Source organism: Anabrus simplex, chromosome 5 (genome assembly GCF_040414725.1).
Source record: "Anabrus simplex isolate iqAnaSimp1 chromosome 5, ASM4041472v1, whole genome shotgun sequence".
NCBI classification, from domain to species: domain Eukaryota; kingdom Metazoa; phylum Arthropoda; class Insecta; order Orthoptera; family Tettigoniidae; genus Anabrus; species Anabrus simplex.
Genome location: NC_090269.1, coordinates 340,050,767 through 340,073,385, shown reverse-complemented (window position 1 = coordinate 340,073,385; position 22,619 = coordinate 340,050,767). Strand labels below are relative to the sequence as shown.

At 40.8% G+C, this 22,619-nt stretch overlaps 1 protein-coding gene across 2 annotated transcripts in view; it reads left to right on the top strand.

The window, feature by feature from the left end:
• Positions 1 to 19,442, top strand: part of LOC137500923 (toll-like receptor 13) — a 159,966-nt gene extending 140,524 nt beyond the window's left edge. For both annotated transcript variants that reach the window (XM_068227652.1, XM_068227651.1), the window contains exons 2-3: positions 10,085 to 10,187; positions 15,838 to 19,442. In XM_068227652.1, the coding sequence (XP_068083753.1) occupies positions 10,165 to 10,187; positions 15,838 to 17,374 (1,560 nt within the window). In that variant the 5' untranslated portion in view covers positions 10,085 to 10,164 and the 3' untranslated portion in view covers positions 17,375 to 19,442. The remainder of the gene's footprint in view (positions 1 to 10,084; positions 10,188 to 15,837) is intronic.
• The last annotated feature ends 3,177 nt before the right edge of the window (positions 19,443 to 22,619 follow it).

The window sequence follows — 22,619 nt, the reverse complement described above, 5'->3', positions numbered from 1 at the left end:
TTTTGCCGTGAACTGAACTAGCAGGTTTCATCCTCAGTGATGATACAGTTCAATAAATTAGGTATCGCATCTGCCGTTTCGACCAAATCGTTTGAAGCCTCTAAACGTGCCTGCTTCTGATCGTCAGTCAAGTGATGTGGCAAAAGACGAGAACACGTTTTATTCTTTCCGAACTTCTGGATAACGATTTATAGCACAGTTTCACGGTTAATCTGCTGTCCATCCGCTATCATGCGCACAGTTAATCGCCGATCGTTCGTGATTAATGTCCTCACCTTCTCAATGTTTTCGTCACTGACGGCGGTCACCGGTCTTCCGCTACGGGGGTTGTCAGAAACACTTTCCCGGCCTCCTCGAAAATGGGCGAATCACAGGTACACACACTTCAAGGAGAGTGCTTGATCTTCATAAACACGTACCAGCATCGCATGCGTTTCTTTCGGTGTCTTTCCAAGCGTAAAACAAAACTGTACATTGATCTTTCGGCCGTTCCTGTTCCTGTTCGCAGTTCAGAACCAACACACTAAACACGCGCTGTGTCAAACAGGTCTTACATGGCACACACGCAATGGTCAACTGAACAACGTTGGGAGCAGGTGGTCAAAACCTGCTGCTACGCAGGTGCAGTGTTGCGTGTCGCCAGTGTTGCCGGATTGACCGTTCTGACTTCATTCACCGAACTTTATTATCACAGGTTGTACTGTATATGAAAAAAAAAACAAGGCATCACTGGTATATGTGTTTGACCGACTGTACAGATGAAGGTGTGCCGTAAAATTACCTCTGCCCACAACCTCTATCCATTTACACAGGGGAAAAGTTATATGTTGCCTGATGGCAAAACTATGCATTGGAGGGCTAAGACCGGCTTGGGAGCATCAATCAAAGAAAAAACTTACCCCAAGGGGAGTGATTTGAACAGAAACCTCCGAGCTGATAGGATCGCTGGATGAAATCAACGGTGTGTTTGTGTTTGATCCTGATTTCTGTGCATGGCTCTCGAGTCGTTCTTACACCACGTACAAATTTCGCAACACCGCCTCGCAAAGCCCATTTGAATTCGTCCGCGAAGCGATCTGATTGGCTAACTTCAGCAGCTCTTAAAATGATAGCTGCACGAGATATCGAATTAATTTTTTGCAAATTATTTATCGATATGAGTGGCTCAGACGGTTGAGGCGCTGACCTTCTGACCACAACTTGGCAGGTTCGAACCTGGCTCAGTCCGGTGGCATTTGAAGGAATTACAGCCTCGTGTCGGTAGATTTACTGACATGCAAACGAACTCCTGCGGTACTAAATTCTGACACCTTGTCGTCACCGAACACCGTAAAAGTAGTTAGTGGGGCGTAAAGCCAACAACATTATTATTATTATTATTATTATTATTATTATTATTATTATTATTATTATTATTATTATTATTATTATTATTATTATTATTATTATTATTATTATTATTTATCAGTATGACCAACCCTCTAACCCTCATATACCCCGTTCAAGATGTTTACGAACATCCTGTGTAGATGCTCATGTGTGTGTGAGTTATTTTAAGTTGAATGTTTTCGTGTATTCCATTGTTTTCCTTCTCGCACTTCTATTTCGTCCTCACGTTTCTGAACATTGCCTGAAGCATTTTACTGCGATTACATAAGACCTACCTATGTTGATAAATTATCGGAATGAAATAACTGAGATTGGATCTGCCCTGAAAGTAAACTAGTTCTAGACTATCCGATCCGCGGCACACTTTCATCTTGTTTCCTTGGGCGCTCTGACCCTTAGTGAATTTTTGTGAAATAGTTCGCTTTTCAATAGAGGGTTTCCCTTAAAATCGTTTGGAACCTAACTTCAGGTATTTGGATTATACCCATATATACAGAATGGTACAAAATAACGTGAACCGGTTATATAGCTTTAGAGCGTTGGTCATGCTGATAAATAATTAGAAAAGGATAAGTCTATATCTCGTGTCATTGTCATTTTATCATCTGCTGAAATCGACCAATCAGATCGCTTTGCGGACGAATTCAAATGGTTATTGCAGGGCGATGTTTCTAAATCAGCACGTGGTAGGGGGCGCAAAATTCCAGCGTGACTGTGGTGCTCCCATATAGTCTATTCAGCACATTGTGTCCGAATGCAAGACAAGGGCATATCAAGGAAACATTTCTGATTTTCAGCTCGCAACACCTGCAGTCCTACATCGATCAGCACATTACATCTGAGGTCATAAGCACTTCTTGTTATGAGTTAGTGTAAACAGTTGTAAATATATGTACACGAGAAATAAATAAATAAATAAATAAATAAATAAATAAATAAATAAATAAATAAATAAATAAATAAATAAATAAATAAATAAATAAATAAATAAGTAATCCACAGTTCATTAGCCGCACTTAATCTGCGTCCACCCGCTGATATATAGCTTCAAAGGGGTGTTTCCCATAATCGCCACATTGTGAGGAATTCCCTACCACGAATTCTCCACTTCATCAGACGCCTTCTCAGCATGAAGATCCAGTGATTAGTGAGAGAGTAGAATCACTAGCCCAAGTTTATGTATAAATGTTTTTTATTTTACCCGTGTAATTATCTGTAAAGTTAGCCTATGACGGGTGACTTTATGCTACGGCCGAATCAGTCCTGAAACTGTGATAATAATAATAATAATAATAATAATAATAATAATAATAATAATAATAATAATAATAATAACAGTAATAATAATACTAATAACAATTGCGTGTGCTAGGCCTATTACAACCAGACCCCTCCGATAAGATTGGGCCTGGTCTACTGTGTACGGGAATCTTATTGTTGCGGAAGATAGTGTTGTGAGTTGCAGGAGTGTTGGGTGCAGAACAAACACCCAGTCCCCAAGCCAAGAGAATTAATCGTGTATGATTTAAATACCATAACTCAGCTAGCAATGGAACTCGGGGCCCTGAGACCTGAAGGCTAAGACACTGACCAGGAACCCGAATTGAAAAACAAAAATTATCCACATTTTTTCGCTTAATGAAGAAGCCATCACCTGAGTGAACTATCGTGTAGACTACACGAACCTGTCCTTCAAGCAGCGTAAATACAGCAGGTGAAGGGGAGGATAAAATTGACGTCCTGCTAGGCAGTCAACCACTGAACTGGTATAGTAATTTTAGTAGATACGGGTACGATTACAGCTTGCAGCTGAATTATTATAATTATTAACTGGAGTATTTTTAATTATGGTCAGGTATAGGAAGTAATATAATAATTTCGTGTGGCTATTTATAGCCGAGTGCAGCCCTTGTAAGGCAGACCCTCCGACGAGGGTGGGCGGCATCTGCCATGTATAGGTAACTGCGTGTTAATGTGGTGGAGGATAGTGTTATGTGTGTTGTGTGAGTTGCAAGGATGGTGGGGACAGAACAAACACCCAGCCCCCAGGCCACTGGAATTAACCAATGAAGGTTAAAATCCCCGACCCGGCCGGGAATCGAACCCGGGACCCTCTGAACCGAAGGCCAGTACGCTGACCATTCAGCCAACGAGTCGGACAGGTATAGGAAGTTATATCTTTATATCTATCGCCTTCCACTGCTCGATCTCCTGTAAGTATTTGTATGCTTCAATTCACTGGCGCCTGACTTGACTGTTCCTTCAGAAGATTTCCATTTGCCAAGGTAACCTTTGTACCGAAATCTGGAGACACTATATCAAGCTTTTCTCGCTCAATAAGAGACATCACGCGTTATCTCGAGTACTGATATCTTTTAACACCCACTTGGATATTATAATCGGACGATGACGATATCGAGTTAGAGGCAAAGTTAACAAACAGCTCATTGCATTGTGTAAGTCCTAGATATCCGTAGAACAAACTTTTTTATTAAACAGAAATTTTATTTAAGGCTAGCTATTGTACCGATAGAGCCTCCGTGGCTCAGGCGGCAGCGCGCCGGCCTCTCACCGCTGGGTTCCGTGGTTCAAATCCCGGTCACTCCATGAGAGATTTGTTCTGGACAAAGTGGAGGCGGGACAGGTTTTTCTCCGGATACTTCGGTTTTCCCCATCATCTTTCACTCCAGAAACACTCTCCAATATCATTTCATTTCACCTGTCATTTATTAATCATTGCCCCAGGAGTGCGACAGGCTTCGGCAGCCGGCACATTTCCTGTCCTCGCCGCTAGATGGGGTCTTCATTCATTCCATTCCTGACCCGGTCGAATGACTGGAAACAGACTGTGGATTTTTATTTATTGTACCGATCAAAATCGTGTTCGTTTTTCTACAGTAGGAGCAGAACTGTCATCTAGAGGAGATGAGTGGAATTTAATTAAATTTTCTCGGAGGAGAAAACAAACTCAGGAAACAAACTATCAGTGCAATGTTGTTGATCTAGTTCCAAATATGATCCAGATCTATTTCATACTGGATGGTGTGAAATTAATCCACATTTACAAATAAAAGTGCTAAGTAACCCCTCTACTTAACAGCCATGGATGCCAGGTTTGTTGAGTAAGCAGTGGATGTTCTATGTAGAATTTTCTGTTAATATTACGCCGCTGGTTGTGAAAAAGCCGGCCCCGCGGTGTAGGGATAGCGTGCCTGCCTCTTACCCGAAGGCCCAGGGTACGATTCCTGGATATGGTCAGTAATTTTTACCTGCATCTGAGGGCTGGTTCGAGGTCCACCCAGCCTACGTGATTACAGTTGTGGGGCAATCTGACGGTGAGATGGTGGCCCCGGTCTAGAAAGCCAAGAATAGCGGCCGAGAGGATCCGTCGTGCTGACCACACAACACCTCCTAATCTCCAGGCCTTCAGGCTGAGCATCGGTCGCTTGGTTGGCCATGGCCATTCGAGGTTGGTTGGTTGGTTGGTTGGTTGGTTGGTTGGTTGGTTGGTTGATAGTGAAATACTTTACCTTTGTCAATGCTAAATTCCAAAGGACATGAAATCCTATTTTAATATTGTGAATAATATGAGACTTGGAATGTTTCAGTCTCAATAGCACAATGGCCACTTGTTTAATTGTTCACCAATAAGCTTGAGGGTCAAGTGTCAATCTACCAAAGTTAAATTTTGTAAGATTGTAAAACCAAATTAGGAAATATCCTAATCCTCCAAACTGATTGTTTTCTTCCAGCTCAGCAACATTAGGGCTTCCGAGGCTCAGGGAGGTTTCCATTCCCCCCTTCCCCTCTCATTTTCACCCCATTATTCAACTGATTGAGTATTCAGGTTTCCCTTCTCATTGACGACTGGCACTCCTCGTTGGCGAATTAGCAATAACGATCTAAATTAATGAATATGTCTATGCGGTAGAAATGTATGAGACATAAAAGATTGGAAGTGTTATTTTCTATATATCTCGCTATTCATAAGTTTTAGACAGAATTAATATTTGCATAGATTTTTGGAATTTTGTATTATCAGAAGCCATCTCATTTGAGTTTTGACTCAGTTCATTTATAACTGTTAGGTCGTTAAGTCTGTTTAAACTCATCTTGATTAATAAATCTATAAAATATTTGAAAAATAAAACACACATGTTAACATTATTATACTTGGAAAAGAAACAATTGAAAGAAAATGACATGTTTCGTTCTTAAAGGCACATCATCAGATTCCATCAAATAACGCTGAAACATTTATATTTCTTTCTATTTAAATACTTATGAAATTGAAATCTGGAAATTATCTTAATGAAGTCCTGCTTTGTGTCCAGGCAATATATGCTATACTGAAATTCTACTCAAGAGCTTAGGAAAAGTATCCTTCCGCATGTGAGCACGTCCCCTGTTCCCCCTTACTGACGCCTTTCTCCATCTCCGCCACAACCAGCTTATTATTAACGCCGTGCGTCCATCTGACAAGTACAGTACTTCATTCTGAAATAGTGAAGCATCAAACGAAATCACTGCCTTTCACATAGCTGTACTTTGATCACGTACCATACCTATTTATTCCTTTATTGACCTTGTAAAACCTACAGATTACCGACGAATACCGAGGCAAGAGAAGCAAGGTTTATTTTTATTTCATAATGCAATTTGTGTGAGGCATATGGGGACTTACAACATAAGTATACGATTCCGCTCTCGTGCAACGACGGTCAGTGGCAGTTTCTCACAATTCAAAAAGCTGAATAAAACACATGTGAGTGGGATTGCAAAATGCAATGTTCCTAGGAATGTTGTAAATATTGTAGTCTCGTCATTCGGAAGGTAAAAACGAACTCATAATCCCTTCGTGACAACACTTCTGCAGGTAGAGAGAGGGCGGTTACGAATATAAAGCAAAGTACAAATTATTATTATTATTATTATTATTATTATTATTATTATTATTATTATTATTATTATTATTATTATTATTATTATTATTATCGAATACGCCAAGAATCCTATTCTCATACCATGTTAAGGCCCTTCCTGTTTTATTTACGGCGAGTGCTGAGCTGACACATCCACCTTTCTCTAGAGACTTGGATTTTCCGTGGAGTTTAAATTCCACGCGAGTGGCGTAAACACTGTACACAACGCCGGTCAGCTGCGCGGTGTTTTTCACCACGTCTTCCACAGTCCACAGCGGATTCTCATCTCGTAGGCTACTGTAAACGTTTAAAACAATTTGGTTTAGATTTCCTACTTAATTTTTCTCCACTTTTGTTAGCTTTAAAGTATTTCACAGGGGACTCAAGCGTCGCAGCATCACACACGTCTTGCTCACAGCTGGCAGCCATTATGAATTCTGAACATGCTGTTGTAGCCAGTATTGCCAACAGTTTTCTTGGATCCATTTTCAACGTCGCACATAATATGCGAACTTATCAGCAATGGAATGAACTCGAACAAAGCTTACTAAGTACACAGTGCAATAAAATATCAATATCATATTAAATTATTTTGCTGCATACACCACTGAGAACAATAACTATTCATAGCCATCTACGTATGAAATGTAAGAGTTGGTAACGAACCCGAATAACATACAACCTGTGATGTATTTTCCGCATTTATACAGGGCAAAAATTTGTATTTCGTCAAGTCAGTTCACCAGAATATCTAACCAAACTGAAGGAAGCTCCTGACTTCAGGAACAAGCAACAAACGTAGGGAACTATTTGGCGCTGCGGAAGCCTTTTCACCGACCAGAAGTCTGACTAACATCAAAGGAACCGCTAAAGTCTTGAGTTGACTCTCAGTATAGAGTGAAGACAAAGCATACATACGTCATCATTATAGACTGTCATGCCTTTCAGCGTTAAGTCTGCAACACTATTCCTTTCCTTTTTCCCTTCCTTTCTAAGATTCTCCATTACTGCCCAGAACTGTCTCCCTGTCGTTTGACCTAGCCTTTCCAGGTTATTACCAAAATCTTCCCACTACTTCTTTTTCGATTCAACAACATTTGTTTCACTCTGTTTCTTTTATGTAGGTAAAATTTCTGGTCTGCATTACTCCCTGTTTGAAGCCTTTCTGATACGCCTTGCTTTTACGTTTCCAATCAGTCCTCATTTCATCATTCCACGAAGATGTTTGCCTTTGCCCATCTTTACAGAATTTGGTTCCATATCCTTAACCTGCTTACTGTCTATTGTTTGGAACTTTTCTTTAATCATATCCTTGTACTTCTGTCTAATTTCCTCGTCCTGGAGATTTTCTACCCTTATTCGTCTGGAGACGGATGCCATTTTCTCTATTCTAGGCCTAGAAATACTTACCAGACGAGTTGGCTGTGCGATTATGGGCGCGCAGTTGTGAGCTTGCATCCGGGAGTTAGTGGGTTCAAACCCCACTGTCGACCTTAATTAAGGCCACGGCAGATTACTTCCCACTCCTAGCCCTTTCCTATCCCATCATCGCCATAAGACCTATCTGTGTCGGTGCGACATAAGGCAAATTGTAAAGCAAACAGAAAAGAGATAATTATTTCATGACATATCAGATAGTGGTCTCTATCATCAAAAAATCCCCGGAATACTCGCACAATCCAAACAGATTTCCTCCCTCCTATGTGTAGGGATGAATAGCCTTATGCTCGAAGAATATATTCGTAATTGCTAATCCCATACTAACACAGAAGTCCAGTAGACGCTTCTCATTCCTACCGGCTTCCATATCTTCCCCAAATTTACCGATCACCTTCTCCTACCCATCAGTTCTATTTCCAACTCTCGCATTGAAATCGCCCATTAGCACTATTTTATCCTTGCTGTTGACCCTGACTACGATGTCACTCAGTGCTTCATGAAACTTGTCAACTTTATCCCCATCTGCACCCTCAGATGGTACACTGAGACAATTCTCGTCCTAAATCCTCCAGCTGCCAAATCTATCCACATTATTCGCTCACTTACATGCCTGTCGGAAACAATGTTGCTGCAATAGTATTCCTGACGAACAGTATTAACCCACACTCTGCCTTTCTCTTTTTAACACCCGTCAAAAGCAATTTATAATCTTCTATCTCTTCCTTGTTATCTCCCCTTACCCAAAAATCCAAACCAAACTCCCCGGCGCAACAGCCCCGAAGGGCCATGGCCTACCAAACGACCGCTGCTCAGCCCGAAGGCCTGGAGATTACGAGGTGTCATGTAGTCGCACGACGGATCCTCTCGGCCGTTATTCATGGCTTTCTAGACCGGAGCCGTCATCTCACCGTCAGATAGCTCCTCAATTTTAATCACGTAGGCTGAGTGGACCTCAAACCAGCTCTCAGATGTAGGTAAAAATCCCTGACCTGGCCGGGAATTGAACCCGGGGCCTCCGGGTAAGAGGCAGGCACGCTAGTCCTACACCGCGATCTCCCCTTACCTGAATATCATCAATTTCTAACACAACCATATGCATCCTCTTTGTTGAATCGATCAGTTTTACTTTATTTCTTCCACAAGCCCTATTAATATTGATAGTTTCCCATCGAATTCTATTTCTTGTGCCAAATTGTTTCCAAAGAATCCCTCGCTTTTCAAACGGACGTGGGATTCCGTTACTTCCATAGGTCCGAAGCTTACTTAAAATGTTATGAGCTCGGTCAGTTCTACGAAGCAGGACGCTACCCTACTTACACATGGCCCGAGTGAGGCTCTCTAATCTATGGGATTAGGGACGATCGGTGAATTGTATAGTCCAAGCAGTCTGAGCACAAGGATGGCCATGACTCAGAATATGTCCGAGATACCCACTTATATTTCATAGTAAGTGGTATACTGTCTCTCAGGACCACTTGCTATACTACTCGGCCGTTGTCCACGGTAGCAAAAGAAATTTAATTGTTTACTTATACCATCAAGAGATTGTGAGGTAGTGGTGGTGGTGATTATTGTTTTAAGAGGAAGTACAACTGAAAAACAATCTTCTATTAACACCAGTCAGAGAGGAAAAAATGGAAGGGGCCCGACACTTCGAAAAATGGAGATATCTGCCAAAGGAAGATAAGGCCCACTAAGGGCGTGAAAATGAAAGACTCCCTAGGATTCGCAACCTAATACCGTCGGGGTCAAAAATAACAAGAGTTGACCAAGGGAGGTCGGATACGATAGGTGAAAGTGAGGGGCCTGGCTAAGTAATTGGAAGCAATACCAAGATTCAGCTAAGGTCCCCGTGGTCGCCAACCCACGCTCCCAAGTTAAGAGCCCCTGTGACACTTTTTAGTCGCCTGTTACGACATGCTGGGGATTCCGTGGGTTTTTACTACCGCCCCCCACACAGGGGAACAAGAGATTGTTACTCCAATACTTCTACTACATCCAATTTACAAGTACTGTATGAAAAATAAATTGTTATAATACGTAAGTTCAAAATGAACTTATAATAAGTTATAAACACATTTTAAAAATATTATCTGAAAAACAGAATAATTATTTCCATAAATGGTCTGATTAACTATAAAACAAAGAAGGAAGTAATGTAAATTGAATTTACAATTTCTTGAACTTGTAGTAATTGCTTCCGCAGTCCTTTCTTAGGTTATATGTGGTCTCAATCTAACATATTCAGTGCACAGTAGAATTAATTACTAGACATGTCAGAAACAGCATCTTCATATCTAATGCACGCCGTTTTGTCTGCTTTTACGTTTCAGATCTCCATTTCAAAAACTGTTACTGAAGTGAAGGTGTAAGGAAGCATTGCAGTACTTTGTATGAAGACTACTTCTAGGCAATGCTCTGCTTTAAGAAATGCAGGTAAGCATAACATTTTAAAGGGTAGTTTCCTAGCATTACGGGAATGAGTTTGATTTAATATAGTGACGTAATACGTAGAATGGTTCATTAACTGTCACCGAGCGAGTGGCCGTATGGTTTGTGTCACTTAGCTGTCAGGTTGCATTCGGGTTCGAACCTCAATGTCAGCAGCCCTGAAGTTGGTTTTCTATGGTTACCGATTTCCACGCCAGCCAGATGCTGGAGCTGTACCTTTATTCAGTTCACGGTCGCTTCTTTCACACTCCTAGCCCTTTATATTCCATCGTCGCCATAAGTCCTATCTGTGTCAGTGGGACGTAAAGCAATTTGTAGAAAAGGCATCATTCACTGGTATGTTATGGAAAGGACGAATGTTAATTCGATTTACGTCAAAACTGTTGCACTGAGAAGGGAAATATCGCACCTTTCATGACAAAACTAATCTTGAAACGCCAGTGGCAGTAGCGAAGCGATGGGCCATCCGAAAACCGTACCGAAAAATAAGTTAGTTGCCACTTTAAACTGCAAGGCCCCGAAATCGAAGCGGGAATTCTGCTACATCAACTCAGTAAGCTGTGCCAATGGACAACCCTACGCAGGAAGACGAGGCGTGGCATAACATGCCTTTGCGTACCAAACGGCCTCTACTCAACCAGTAGGCCTGCAGATTACGTGGTGATGCATGGTCAGTGTGACGAATCCTCTCGGTCGGTTGCACGCTTTTAAAGGCTCTAATAAATTATAAAGTTTCTGACCGTTAAGGACACCTGTCTGTGAGGACCATAATAAACTAGAGGAAAATGACTATGTTTGCCATCATAATTTGGACAGGGGTACTTACACTAGGTGGACAAAGATTACCACTTGCAATGAATGGACATCGTAAATTGTTATTAGCTTATTAGTTACTGATTAATTTTCATGACAGTTTATTCCTTGCGATGACCTTTTTAAGACTGATAATTGGATGCCGTTATGCATCAGTAGACTAAGCGCCATTTGACGAAAATTGAGATTTTAGCCCCATCTTGTAGAGGAAGGCTTGAACTATTTATAAAAAATTCCCCAATGCATTACAAGAGGCCGTTAGTTGTTAGTAAACAGAAAACCTAAGCGACAAAGCGGGAATCAGTAGAAATGTAAATTGCATCAGTAGACTATGCGATGTTCCTGTTTGCATCATTAGACCAAGCGCCACATTCCTCACATGGCGCGCGGATGACAGCGAGTGAGCCCGCGTTTTCGATAGTGCTGACATTTTTACGTGGTGATACATTGAGTGGTTTATCAAGTGACGAAGTTCCAAAAGTAAGGAGAAGGACAATGCTATTAATGCAGCTTGCTAAGAAGGTTGCGTCTGAAAATCATTCTCTAGAATTTGATGGTGAATTCAGGAAGTAAATCTTAATAAGTCAAGACAGGGACGACCACGGGAAAGTAGAGTTCCCTTTCACCAGGCATTAATACCTCTGTGGCCAAAAGGGGGAAACCTATCTCTGAAGCCAAACTAAGATACTTTTGTTTGCTGATGCACCTAATACCTGCAGATGCCAAACAATTTTACCAGAATCTTCAAGCAGATTCTGACATCGTGGATGACGTACATGGATTTAATGGAGATCCTGATTTCAGGTTTGAATGAACTGAGTGCAACAATCTTATTACCTGTCCAGTGATTTGTGTGTATTTATGGGAGAAAATATCTGGAATCACATTTTCTGTTTCAAGCAGAACAAAATTTACCCACAGGCTTAAAAGTATCACGTCAATACTGTAGGCCTACTCTCAGAATATAGGCCTAATAGGCCTATCGTGAAGGAAAGTCCATTCAAAAATTGTACAGACTACAATGGCTCATGTCTTACCAATGTATTTGACTCAGATAAGTTGAAATTCCTCAAATCAGTAAGTCGTTATAGCAACGACTTTAGAGAATAGCTTCCCATCTAGAATTTCTCCATCTAAAACTTGAATAATGTACTGGAGTTGTGGCGCGGCTCGCAGTGGATCAAGCACTTAGCGGGCCTTTCCGGACAGTAGGAGATTCAGGTTTTAATCATGGCTGCCGCCACGTCATGTTTTTTGAAGTTTTACTCTGTAGATACTCAACAGTAAGGGGTTATCGGTGTAGCATCGTGATGCATTATTCGTACTTGAGAAAGACCTTAAATTGCATCAGTAGACTAAGCGCCATTTCTTCAAGAAAATCTATGCAGTGCGATTATAAAAATGTTGAAATTTGGTGAGAAGGTACAATCTATTATCCTACAACACCAGTAATATCGTATTTAGCAAAATTATGTTCGCTCGAATTTACACATAGAACCAAATTTAAACGCGATTATCTCGCAACCAACTTTTGGCGCTTGGTCTAGTGATGCATAACGGCATCCGATTCACTTCAAACTCGGAAAATAGTCATGTGACATGAATTATATTTTTACAGCTAGTACCCACAGTATGTAGTTAAAAATGGGCTAAAATCATAATTTTTGGTAAAATAGTCTTGTATTAAATTTTCGGATATTGCTATACAAATTTTCATAAATTTTTCGAATATTTTATACCTTTTTTTATAAATAAAGACCTACATTCGTTGTTGTAGTTAACGCTTAAGAAAACTGCTCAATAAAACAGTGTGCCAAAAGTTATTGCTCTATCATTAATGGTTACAGAGTTATTAAAATTAAATTTCTACTTTGTAAAATTGTATTTTACTACTGTTCGCTACATTACTTCATCATAACTTTCTGAAGCCGTCTGAATCCGTCGATAGGGGCAGATATTTATCAACATTTGAGGGATACTGGGAAAGAGTCATATGCCTCATGTCTCGTAATTTGGAGATATTTATATGATCACGTAGCCTGTACCGTCATCTGTCATAGTTACGAACTATAGCCATGAACCTCATACCCATGTCTTCTTTATGACTTTCGGCTATCTGTAATGGAAGACTGGCGAATGTCGCATATGTAGCTACCCTTATGAATCAACATTTTCCACTGGCCAATATGATTGAAGTAAGCCAATAAAAATGAATGGTTCATACTGTTTGCGTAGTTTCCAAAGTGAATGCAATAGACTGTGGGATTAATTCTTCTGATATAAGGAGAGCAATGGTAATGTGATTACTGATTAGGTGGAAGAGAACGTTGTATATCGTCGGTGAAGAAGCAAAATCTCGTATGTCACAATGCTCTTCCTATCCATTATTTTCCATAAGACTGGTCACGCCTCCCAGTCATATATGGATATGCAGTACATCAGAACAATGTTCGTTGTGTTAATTTTCGTATGACTGAGCTCGATTGCTGCAGTCGCTTAAGTGCGGCCAGTATCCAGTATTCGGGAGATAGTAGGTTCGAACCCCACTGTCGGCTGTCCTGAAGATGGTTTACCGTGGTTTCCCATTTTCACACCAGGCAAATGCTGGGGCTGTACCTTAATTAAGGCCACGGCCGCTTCCTTCCCACTCCGAGCCCTTTCCTATCCCATCGTCGCCATAAGACATATCTGTGTCAGTGCGACGTAAAGCAACTAGCAAAAAAAAAATAAAAAAAATCGTATGCACAGGTGTTAAGAAAAATGAATCTTAAATACAGCATAATGTAGAAATGCGTAAATACGGCATGCTAACATGCATTCCTATAGTGCGGTACTGTCAGGTATATTCATCTATACATAACGAAAAATGTTCTGATAGAGTACATATCCATGGCTGGGAGGCGTGACCAGACTTACGGGAAATAATGCATAAGAAGACCATTGTGACAGACGAGCTTTGTTTCTTTAACGGGGATAGAATATACAACAGATATTTGCATAAATTAGTGATGTTATTTGCTTTACGTCCCACCAACTACTTTGACGGTTTACGGAGACGCCGAGGTGCCGGAATTCAGTCCCGCAGGTGTTCTCTTTACGTGCCAGTGAATCTACCGACACGAGGTTGACGTATTTGAGCATCTTCAAACTACCGGGCTGAGCCAGGATCAAACCTGACAAGTTGGGGTCAGAAGGCCAGTGCCTCAAGTCTGAGCCACTCAGCCCGGCCATCAATTAGAGAAACACCGCTTCTCGTGGTCACTCAAGCATCGAGGACGGTGTGATAGCTGTGAAGTTCCCCAGTGTGCGAGAAATAAAGGTTGCTAAGTTCAGGGATTTGCAGATTCTATTGCTGTTTGTACCATCTATATAAGCTTCATTTTATCAGTTACTGAGATAACAGTACAAGAAGTCTTGCACTGGAAAGAAGAGATTAGGAAATGAATAGATTCTAGTATCCTGACAAACTTACCATTGATCATTGGTTCTTGTTCCTTGCAATGATATAAGCGTTATGAAAATGAAATCTTAAAACCCATTTTCTAGTCAGTAAAGCCTGTCGCACTCCTCTGGGCCAATGATTAATGGCTGACAGATGAAATGAAATGATAGTGGAGAGTGTTGCTGGAATGAAAGATGACAGGGGGAATCCGGAGTACCCGGAAGAAAACCTGCCCCGCCCCCGCTTTTTCCAACACAAATCTCACATTGAGTGACCGGGATTTGAACCACTGAACCCAGTGGTGAGAGGCCGACGCCCTGCCACCTGAGCCACGGATTCTTCCTATATAAGCATTAATTCATTAATAAAACTCAAAATAGTTTCTTTTTCAGTATCCACTGCCCTATTTAAAATGGTGATGCACTCTCGAATCCTTTCCTTTTACCATATAAACCAAGTATATTATTATGCTTAGTAGCACAGTGCCTAATCCGCATATGCGACATACCCATTGTTATTGTTTTTAAAAAAATATTCAACAGATTGTGTGTAACGTTGTCTCTTTTAAGAACAAGTTTCAATAATTCTAATTCCATGACCCATTTCTACAGATTACAGGCTTACAGAAAATCCTCATTCCTATAAATTTATTGTTTTGTGGCGTATCGATAGCTTACTTGTAATACCACGTGTGTCTCAATGCTCTCCCTTCCCATTATTTTCCTTAAGGTTGTTCACGACTCCAAGCCACATACTTTATGGATATGCAGGCCACCAGAACAATTTTCGTTGTGTTAATTTTCCTATGCTAATGTGTAAAGGAAAAAGCACCTTAAATACATTATACTGAAGGAATGGGTAAATTCGTCATGCAAAAAACATCCTTATAAATATGGTATGGCAAAGTTAATTAACATTTACAGATTAGCATAGAAAAATGAACACAACACAAATTCTTCTCATGGACTGCATATCAATATGTGCATATCAAGGCGTGGCCGGTCTTAAGGGATATAATAGGTAGGAAAAGCATTTGGATAGATGTGGTATTAGAAGTAAGCCATCGATATGCCCCTTTTTCACTGGGTCACTTATTTCACAGCCAAGAACCTCAGCTCCTTGGGGATCATTGGAATATTAACCAATTGTAACAAAGAGAACACACAAATGTCTGGTACAGTTTGGAACTTCCTGGAGAGAAATTTGAAGTCATAAAGAATATTTTCCCTGACGTACAGGGGTACATATGTGTGTTGGTAGTGTCTAAAAGTGTTAGAGGATAAAGGAATGCATGAAGCTTTTTATATACATTAATATTAATATGACCTGGATTACTTTCTTGTATGTCATTGTTAACTACAGATACATACTTTGTTCTAGGTGGTGTTCTTGGTTGATGATATCGGTTATACTGATCTTCCTGGCTGTAGATCTAACTCCAGAGGCAGCTACTATCGTTCTTCGAGAAGAAAACATCTCTTCTCTCGACCTACGACATATGTCTATACGAACTGTACACGAGCGCCAGTTCAGTTCGTATAGTCTTACAAGAAGTCTTGATCTCTCCAACAACCTTATCTACAGTATCCATAAAGACGGTTTCTGTGGTATGAATTCTCTCTTCATGTTGGATTTGTCAGATAATGAACTACAATATATCCACCCAGAAACATTTAAGTGCTGTCCTGTTCTTAAAAGGCTTTACCTGAAAAATAATCAAGTGTTAGATTCTGGAACTCATCATGTGTTTCTGTATAGTAAGTCAATAAAAATCGTGGATATTAGTTATTGTAACTTTAAAAAATTTTCAAATGAAATGTTTTCTGGTATGACAAGTTTAAAAGAGGTTATTGCTATTGGAAATGTAGCTTGTCGGGAGACTAAAACACAAACCTCTATCGATCAAATCTACTGTGGACTTCATACTCCTGATCATCACTCGAAGCTTAATGATACAATATCAGATCAGACAACTGACGGACTTGAAGAGACAATAATTAAAAATGAGGTCATACCAACAACAACAACAACAACAAAAGTAATACCAACAAAACTGAAAAACTTGGAAAGTGATCTGCATGAATCTGTAACACTGTCTGGAACATTGAACGTAGCAGGTGACGAAACAGACAAATTTGTATCAAATTATGAACACCCAGACGACTGCGCCAATAACTCTGAAGGTAGACCATGTGGAGATCATTCTATGGACCGAATAAAACTGAGTTCTGAGGAGCATATAAAAACGACTGCAGTTCCAAATTGGAAAGAAAGAGGAAAAGAAGAGATTAAAAAAGGAGAATATTACAAAATTAAAATCCGAGAAATGAAAATAATTCCTGAATCTTACTTTGTTGGTATGGAATCTACTTCAGTATTAAATCTTTCACACCTCAACATCGTTCACATTGACGTTAGGGCATTCTGTGGCCTAGATTCGCTCGTATCTTTGATTCTTTCTGGAAATAATCTTCACTACTTGCACCCTAGTACGTTCCATTGCACACCTCGACTACAAAATCTGTATCTATCGGACAACCCCAATCTGACACTTTACAAAGAGAATGCATTTATTAGTAGTCCATCTCTGAGATATTTAGATATAAGTAATTGCCATTTTTTGTCGTTCCAGAAAGACGTGTATTCTGACCTACCACAACTAACGTATATCAACGCAGTTGGTAACGCAGGTTGCCCTCAGATAATAAGATATTTCAGAGGTGTCAGCCATCCTCCCTGCACTAATGTTATCCATAGTGAGCAGAATTGTTGGAAATATGTTATAGCTCTTGTATGTGGCTTATGTGGCCTAGTCCTCATTATCCTGCCATGGTGTCGAAACAGTCATATTTCTAATGACAATGGAACGAAGGCCAACGTGAACTATGAGAATTTGCTTCCACACAACGAAAACTGAACTCTATATTGCACCCGTAACGCGAAGTGTACAACATATACCATGATGCCTTGAAGGTAAAGATTTCCCCTACCCGTAACCACGGCACTAAGTGGAATCGATTGGCTCACCTTATGCAGGGTCCCATTTGCCCCCAGGGATTAACCTGGTACTCATTCTTGAGGTTGTCTGAGTGAATCTCACGGTATATAAAACCAAGAATATATATTTTTTTGCTAGTTGCTTTACGTCGCACCGACACAGATAGGTCTTATGGCGACGAAGGGACAGGGAAGGGCTAGGAGTGGGAAGGAAGCGGCCGTGGCCTTAATTAAGGTACAGCCCCAGCATTTGCCTGGTGTGAAAATGGGAAACCACGGAAAACCATTTTCAGGGCTGCCGACAGTGGGGTTCGAACCTACTATCTCCCGAATACTGGATACTGGCCGCACTTAAGCGACTGCAGCTATCGAGCTCGGTAAACCAAGAATAACGGCCGATAGGATTCGTCGTGCAGACCACATGACACCTCGTAATCTGTAGGCCCTCGGGCCTACTGTATGCTGAGTATTCAGCGCGAAAGCTGGTTTCATCCTCCACAACTCCACCAACAGCTGTCTTGGATGGCCTAGGCATCACTGAAGAGGCATACTAGGGAAATGAGGAGTGAGGCAGTGTCTCGTTGTTTTCCTCACCGAACCAGAAGTTGTTATTACATATCATTCTCTCAAGCTCACTGAAATGCATGCACCAACTGATCCTGAGAGCAATATTTTCATACCATTCAATACTGACTGGCTGTATAAGGAATGGTATTACTAGCATCGCTCATACCTCGGTCACTTTCATATTATCAAAGCGAAGGATGAGAATGAGATAGTCAATGAAAATAACAAATTCATTCTAGCCCATACCAGAGGACATAGTGCATATGTTAAAAGATGCTATTTCCACTTCAAAATAAAAATCAGTATTTCTTCCATATGCATTGCCGTAGTTGTATACTATCGAAGGTCATGAGCAATACAGAATAAAACGATGTAATTCCTTAAATGTTGTACCAAACCCGATCAGGGGTTCGTTCCGTGTACCTCTCATTTTACTTCCCTTGCGCTTTTCCTATAACTTTCTTAAGGTGGAAATAGCACCTTTTGACCAGACACTCCCCAAATATGCTCGAAAATATTCCATTTCAGGGGATCTCGGGTTACAGATGTGTACATGCGGGAGAATGAAGCAATTCAGTCAAATTTAAATATATGAGGAAAACATACTGGATAATTCAAAATGCCATGATAGCTTATATGATAAAATAAGGTTTATTTTTTGTAAACATTTGAAGATTTTTATGAACTGAATGATCCAAATTTTTAAAATTTACAACATTTATTGCATATGCCAAATTACTGACACTTCTTCAAACCTTAACCACATATCGTCATTGCTCCTATAGAAGACACTTATGTGAAATACTTCGTCTTAGAACTCTGCCCAGGAAAGTTCTTGTTCAGTACTGCAAGATTATATTGCTTTATTATACACTATATGTGCTGCGGGTTAGTATTGTAGTATTTGTACGACAGTACAGTCACATAACTGTATTTCAAGGGGCAACGGCGATTTATATATAAATGTTTGAATAGTTCATTAAATATTGGATTTGATATTCAACATTTAAAAATACTTTATGACATTCAAGGTATAATTAATTTTGTTTGAAAGTTGTACTTGGATATAGACATACTTTATTTTAATATTGTCAATTTAAAGCATTTTCACGTTAGTAAAATGTTCATCTGGTTTGAAAGTTAAAATACTTCATAAAAATACTTTCAGTGAGCCTGAATTTCTGGATCTTATTTTCACTGAACTATTCATGAAATAAACCAAATAAACCAACCCATTTTGAAAAAGTGTATGTACGAAAGACAAATAAATATGAATAATTGATATGTATTTATCCAACTTGAAAGAGTTGTTACAATTAATAACCACCCATTATGTATTTTTACAAGTTTGAAAATAACATTACAAATGAGTTTTTTTTATTTCTTACTTTCAATAAAATATAGCGACTGAGTTTAAAAAGTGTGAAAAATGAATGGTAAAGATGAATAGTTCATCTGTACTCACCAAACGTACAAATATTATTGGTCATTAATCTCAATAACCGCGTTGCATATCTACGGTATAGTTTATATACATTGAGTGGGCAAAAGTCACGGGAAGGGATATCCCATTAGAAACTGTGCCGTGTATGACCTCTGAGCATTGCGGCTTGCTGCGGCGTAGCTGAGCAGTCTGTGGCAGACACCGGTGTCGTGAAGATGGCAACACGTCGCCAGTTAACCGACTTTGAATGTGAGACGATCATCGGCGCACGGTGCATGGGTCATAACATTGCGGAGATTACACGTGAATTCGGGTTTCCGAGGTCAACAGTGTCGAAGGTGGATCCTCAATATCTCTAAGAGAATGTTACCTGTTACCACCCGCGTAATCCGCCGCACGGAAAGACTACAGGTGTCTAACGTAAGGACATCACGTCACCTCCGAAGAGCTATACTGCGCTCTCGACAGACTACTGTGAGTCAGATCACCGCCCAGTTGAATGTTGGGAGTCAGGAACCCACTCCACCAGGTCTGTAATGAGGTACCTGCACCGCATAGGCTTCACCAGTCGACGACCAACTCGTGTCCCTTTCTTAACACCTCGTCACAGAGCTCAACAACGTGCATGTGTCCGCAATGGACCACGGAACAGTGGCGGCGTGTGGTATGGTCCGATGAATCCCGGTTCCAGTTGTATCGAGCTGATGGGCGCGTGGGAATGTGGCGTATGCGCCATGAAGTTATGAATCCTGTGTGTCAACAAGATTGTGTCCAGGCGAGAGGTGGCTCAGTTCTGGCGTGGGAAGCGTTGTCATGGTCGCAGTAAGGCCCCATTGTCCGGGTACAGGGAGCGCTGACAGGTCCATGTTATGTGGACATTCTTTCAGACCATCTGCATCCCTTTCTTGCCCCAGAATACCCTGATGGAGATGCCATGTTTTAACAGGACAATACACCATGTCACCGCTCTGTGGTGGCACGCTGGTGATTGGAGGAGCACTCCTGTGAAGTTACGACAATGGATTGGCCCTCCAGATCCCCCGATCTTAATCCAATCGAGCATTTATGGGATTTTGTCGATGCTGATGTACGCTCCATGTACCCCGTACCAACTACACAAAACCAATTGTGGGTAGCAGTGCAAGATGGGCGGGTCCAGATCCCTCCAGAGCGATTCCAACACCTTGTGGCGTCGATGCCTCGCTGTGTTGCTGCCGTGTTGAGGGCTCGCAGAGGAGCAACTCGTTATTAACATCACATTCAGTGTCTTCCCACGACTTTTGGCCACTCGGTGTATATGTTATGGTGGAAGTGGAAGTTTCAGTGAAGGTATACCTGCACCTTCACTGACCCCTTTAGTGAAAGTGGATTATTGATGTCAGTTCTGCCGAACAATACACATTCACTAGTCATAACACACCATCGCTAGTAATGGTATACCTTCACTGCCAAGAGGTAAGGAATATGACATGGTACTGCAATAACAAAACGTAGTCATATTTCGAAAGTTGCATTTGATGAGCTGCAATATGAAAACATATTATATAAAATAGCACCAATAGTATAAGATATGGACAGAAAAAAATGCTGCACTGAAAGTTGCATTTTAGTTTATGAAAACAAGAATAGAATTAAACATTCATTTATTGCAGCAAGGTCGTGCACCATGGCACTTAGAGTTGCACAGCACATTTTTACATTTTGCGAAAGCATCCCAGAGTCTGACATTTGTGCTGGCAGTTGTATTTGAAGAATCCCTGGCCGCTTCCTGTAGATTGACACTTCACAACTGTCTTCAAGGCAATCGTTTTCTCTGCTGGAACTTCCTCCTCTGAGATTATTCCAAGAGGGCCAGTACTGAACTGTGATCCGAAACAAAATGTCGCAGTCGTAGTCAGTCGCATATCGTATCGTACCTTCCCGAAATATTTAAAAACAATCATTGTATTACCTTGCGTATATCTGGTTCGGCACACCATGTCTCGTCCCGATTCCGTAGAAGCCATCACCCGTTGTCTCGAGGACGACACCCGAGATCGACCGTGCATCTCCTCTTCCACGATCGAAGTCGTGAATTGGAACTCTCACTCCTTTTCCACTGGTGACAAACGACGATCTGAGCGCTGCTGCATTCTTTGTGCTTGTTCTTCAAAGCAATACCCCTCAGTTATTTTTCTTTTAATAGTTCGAATTGACTCGTATAAATCAGTCAGCAGTATTCATTATTGTCTGGAGCACATTCTTTCTCTGTGTTCTCAACCTTTATTCCTGTTGGTATGATATCCTCTTGCACTGAAAATTTGCTATGATCATTATCCTGCAACGTCTGAGTCCCTTTCTCACTGATATCACTCACTTGATAAATTATATTTTCAAGGTCGTCCTCAGAGTGAACGTTCGGCAATGCTTCAGGAGGTAAACTTGATGAAGACAAACCGTGTTTAGCAGGGCATCCAAACATCGCTTCGTAAGGGGACCTTTTAATTCCAAAATGTACAGCGTAATTCTTCACTAACTAGTAAAACACTAGTACATGGATCCACTCCGCAGTGTTGTGCTCTTGCATCCATGTACTTAGCAGCATATTTTCTGTGTCTTGATTTGGTCGTTATACGCTGACTTAGCTCTGGCTGTGTCTAGGTTTGCCGTGCCCATAATTTTAACATTGGTCCATAGTTCAGTGCTGCTGATTATTTTGCTAACGAACTCTCCACCATTGTCTGACTGCAACAATTGGGGGGGACCGCCTAAATGGCAATAATGTTATCGCATACCTCCTCAACTGTTTTTTACTTCAGTGGCCTGAGAGGAGCGAACTTAGAAGTTTCTCAAAAATCATTACGAATGTATAGTCTCCATTTGGTTCGATTGAAAGTCAATCTTAGACTGTGCCAGTGGAAGGTAACATACTGAACCCTTTTGTCGGTACAGCTGCGGTAAATTCTCTTGATTCTTGCCACGGCTGCTGTAAAAATATACTTACCGCAATTTGAGATTCTGTCCCATTGGTGAACAGTCCTTTGTCGCCCACAAGATGATGTCAAGGGATTGCCTAACTATAGGTTACCTAATAAATGCTAACTGAATAAATCTCATCACTCAGACTGATTTAGAAATATTATAAATCTTTATTAATCAAAGTGAATAAAATCAT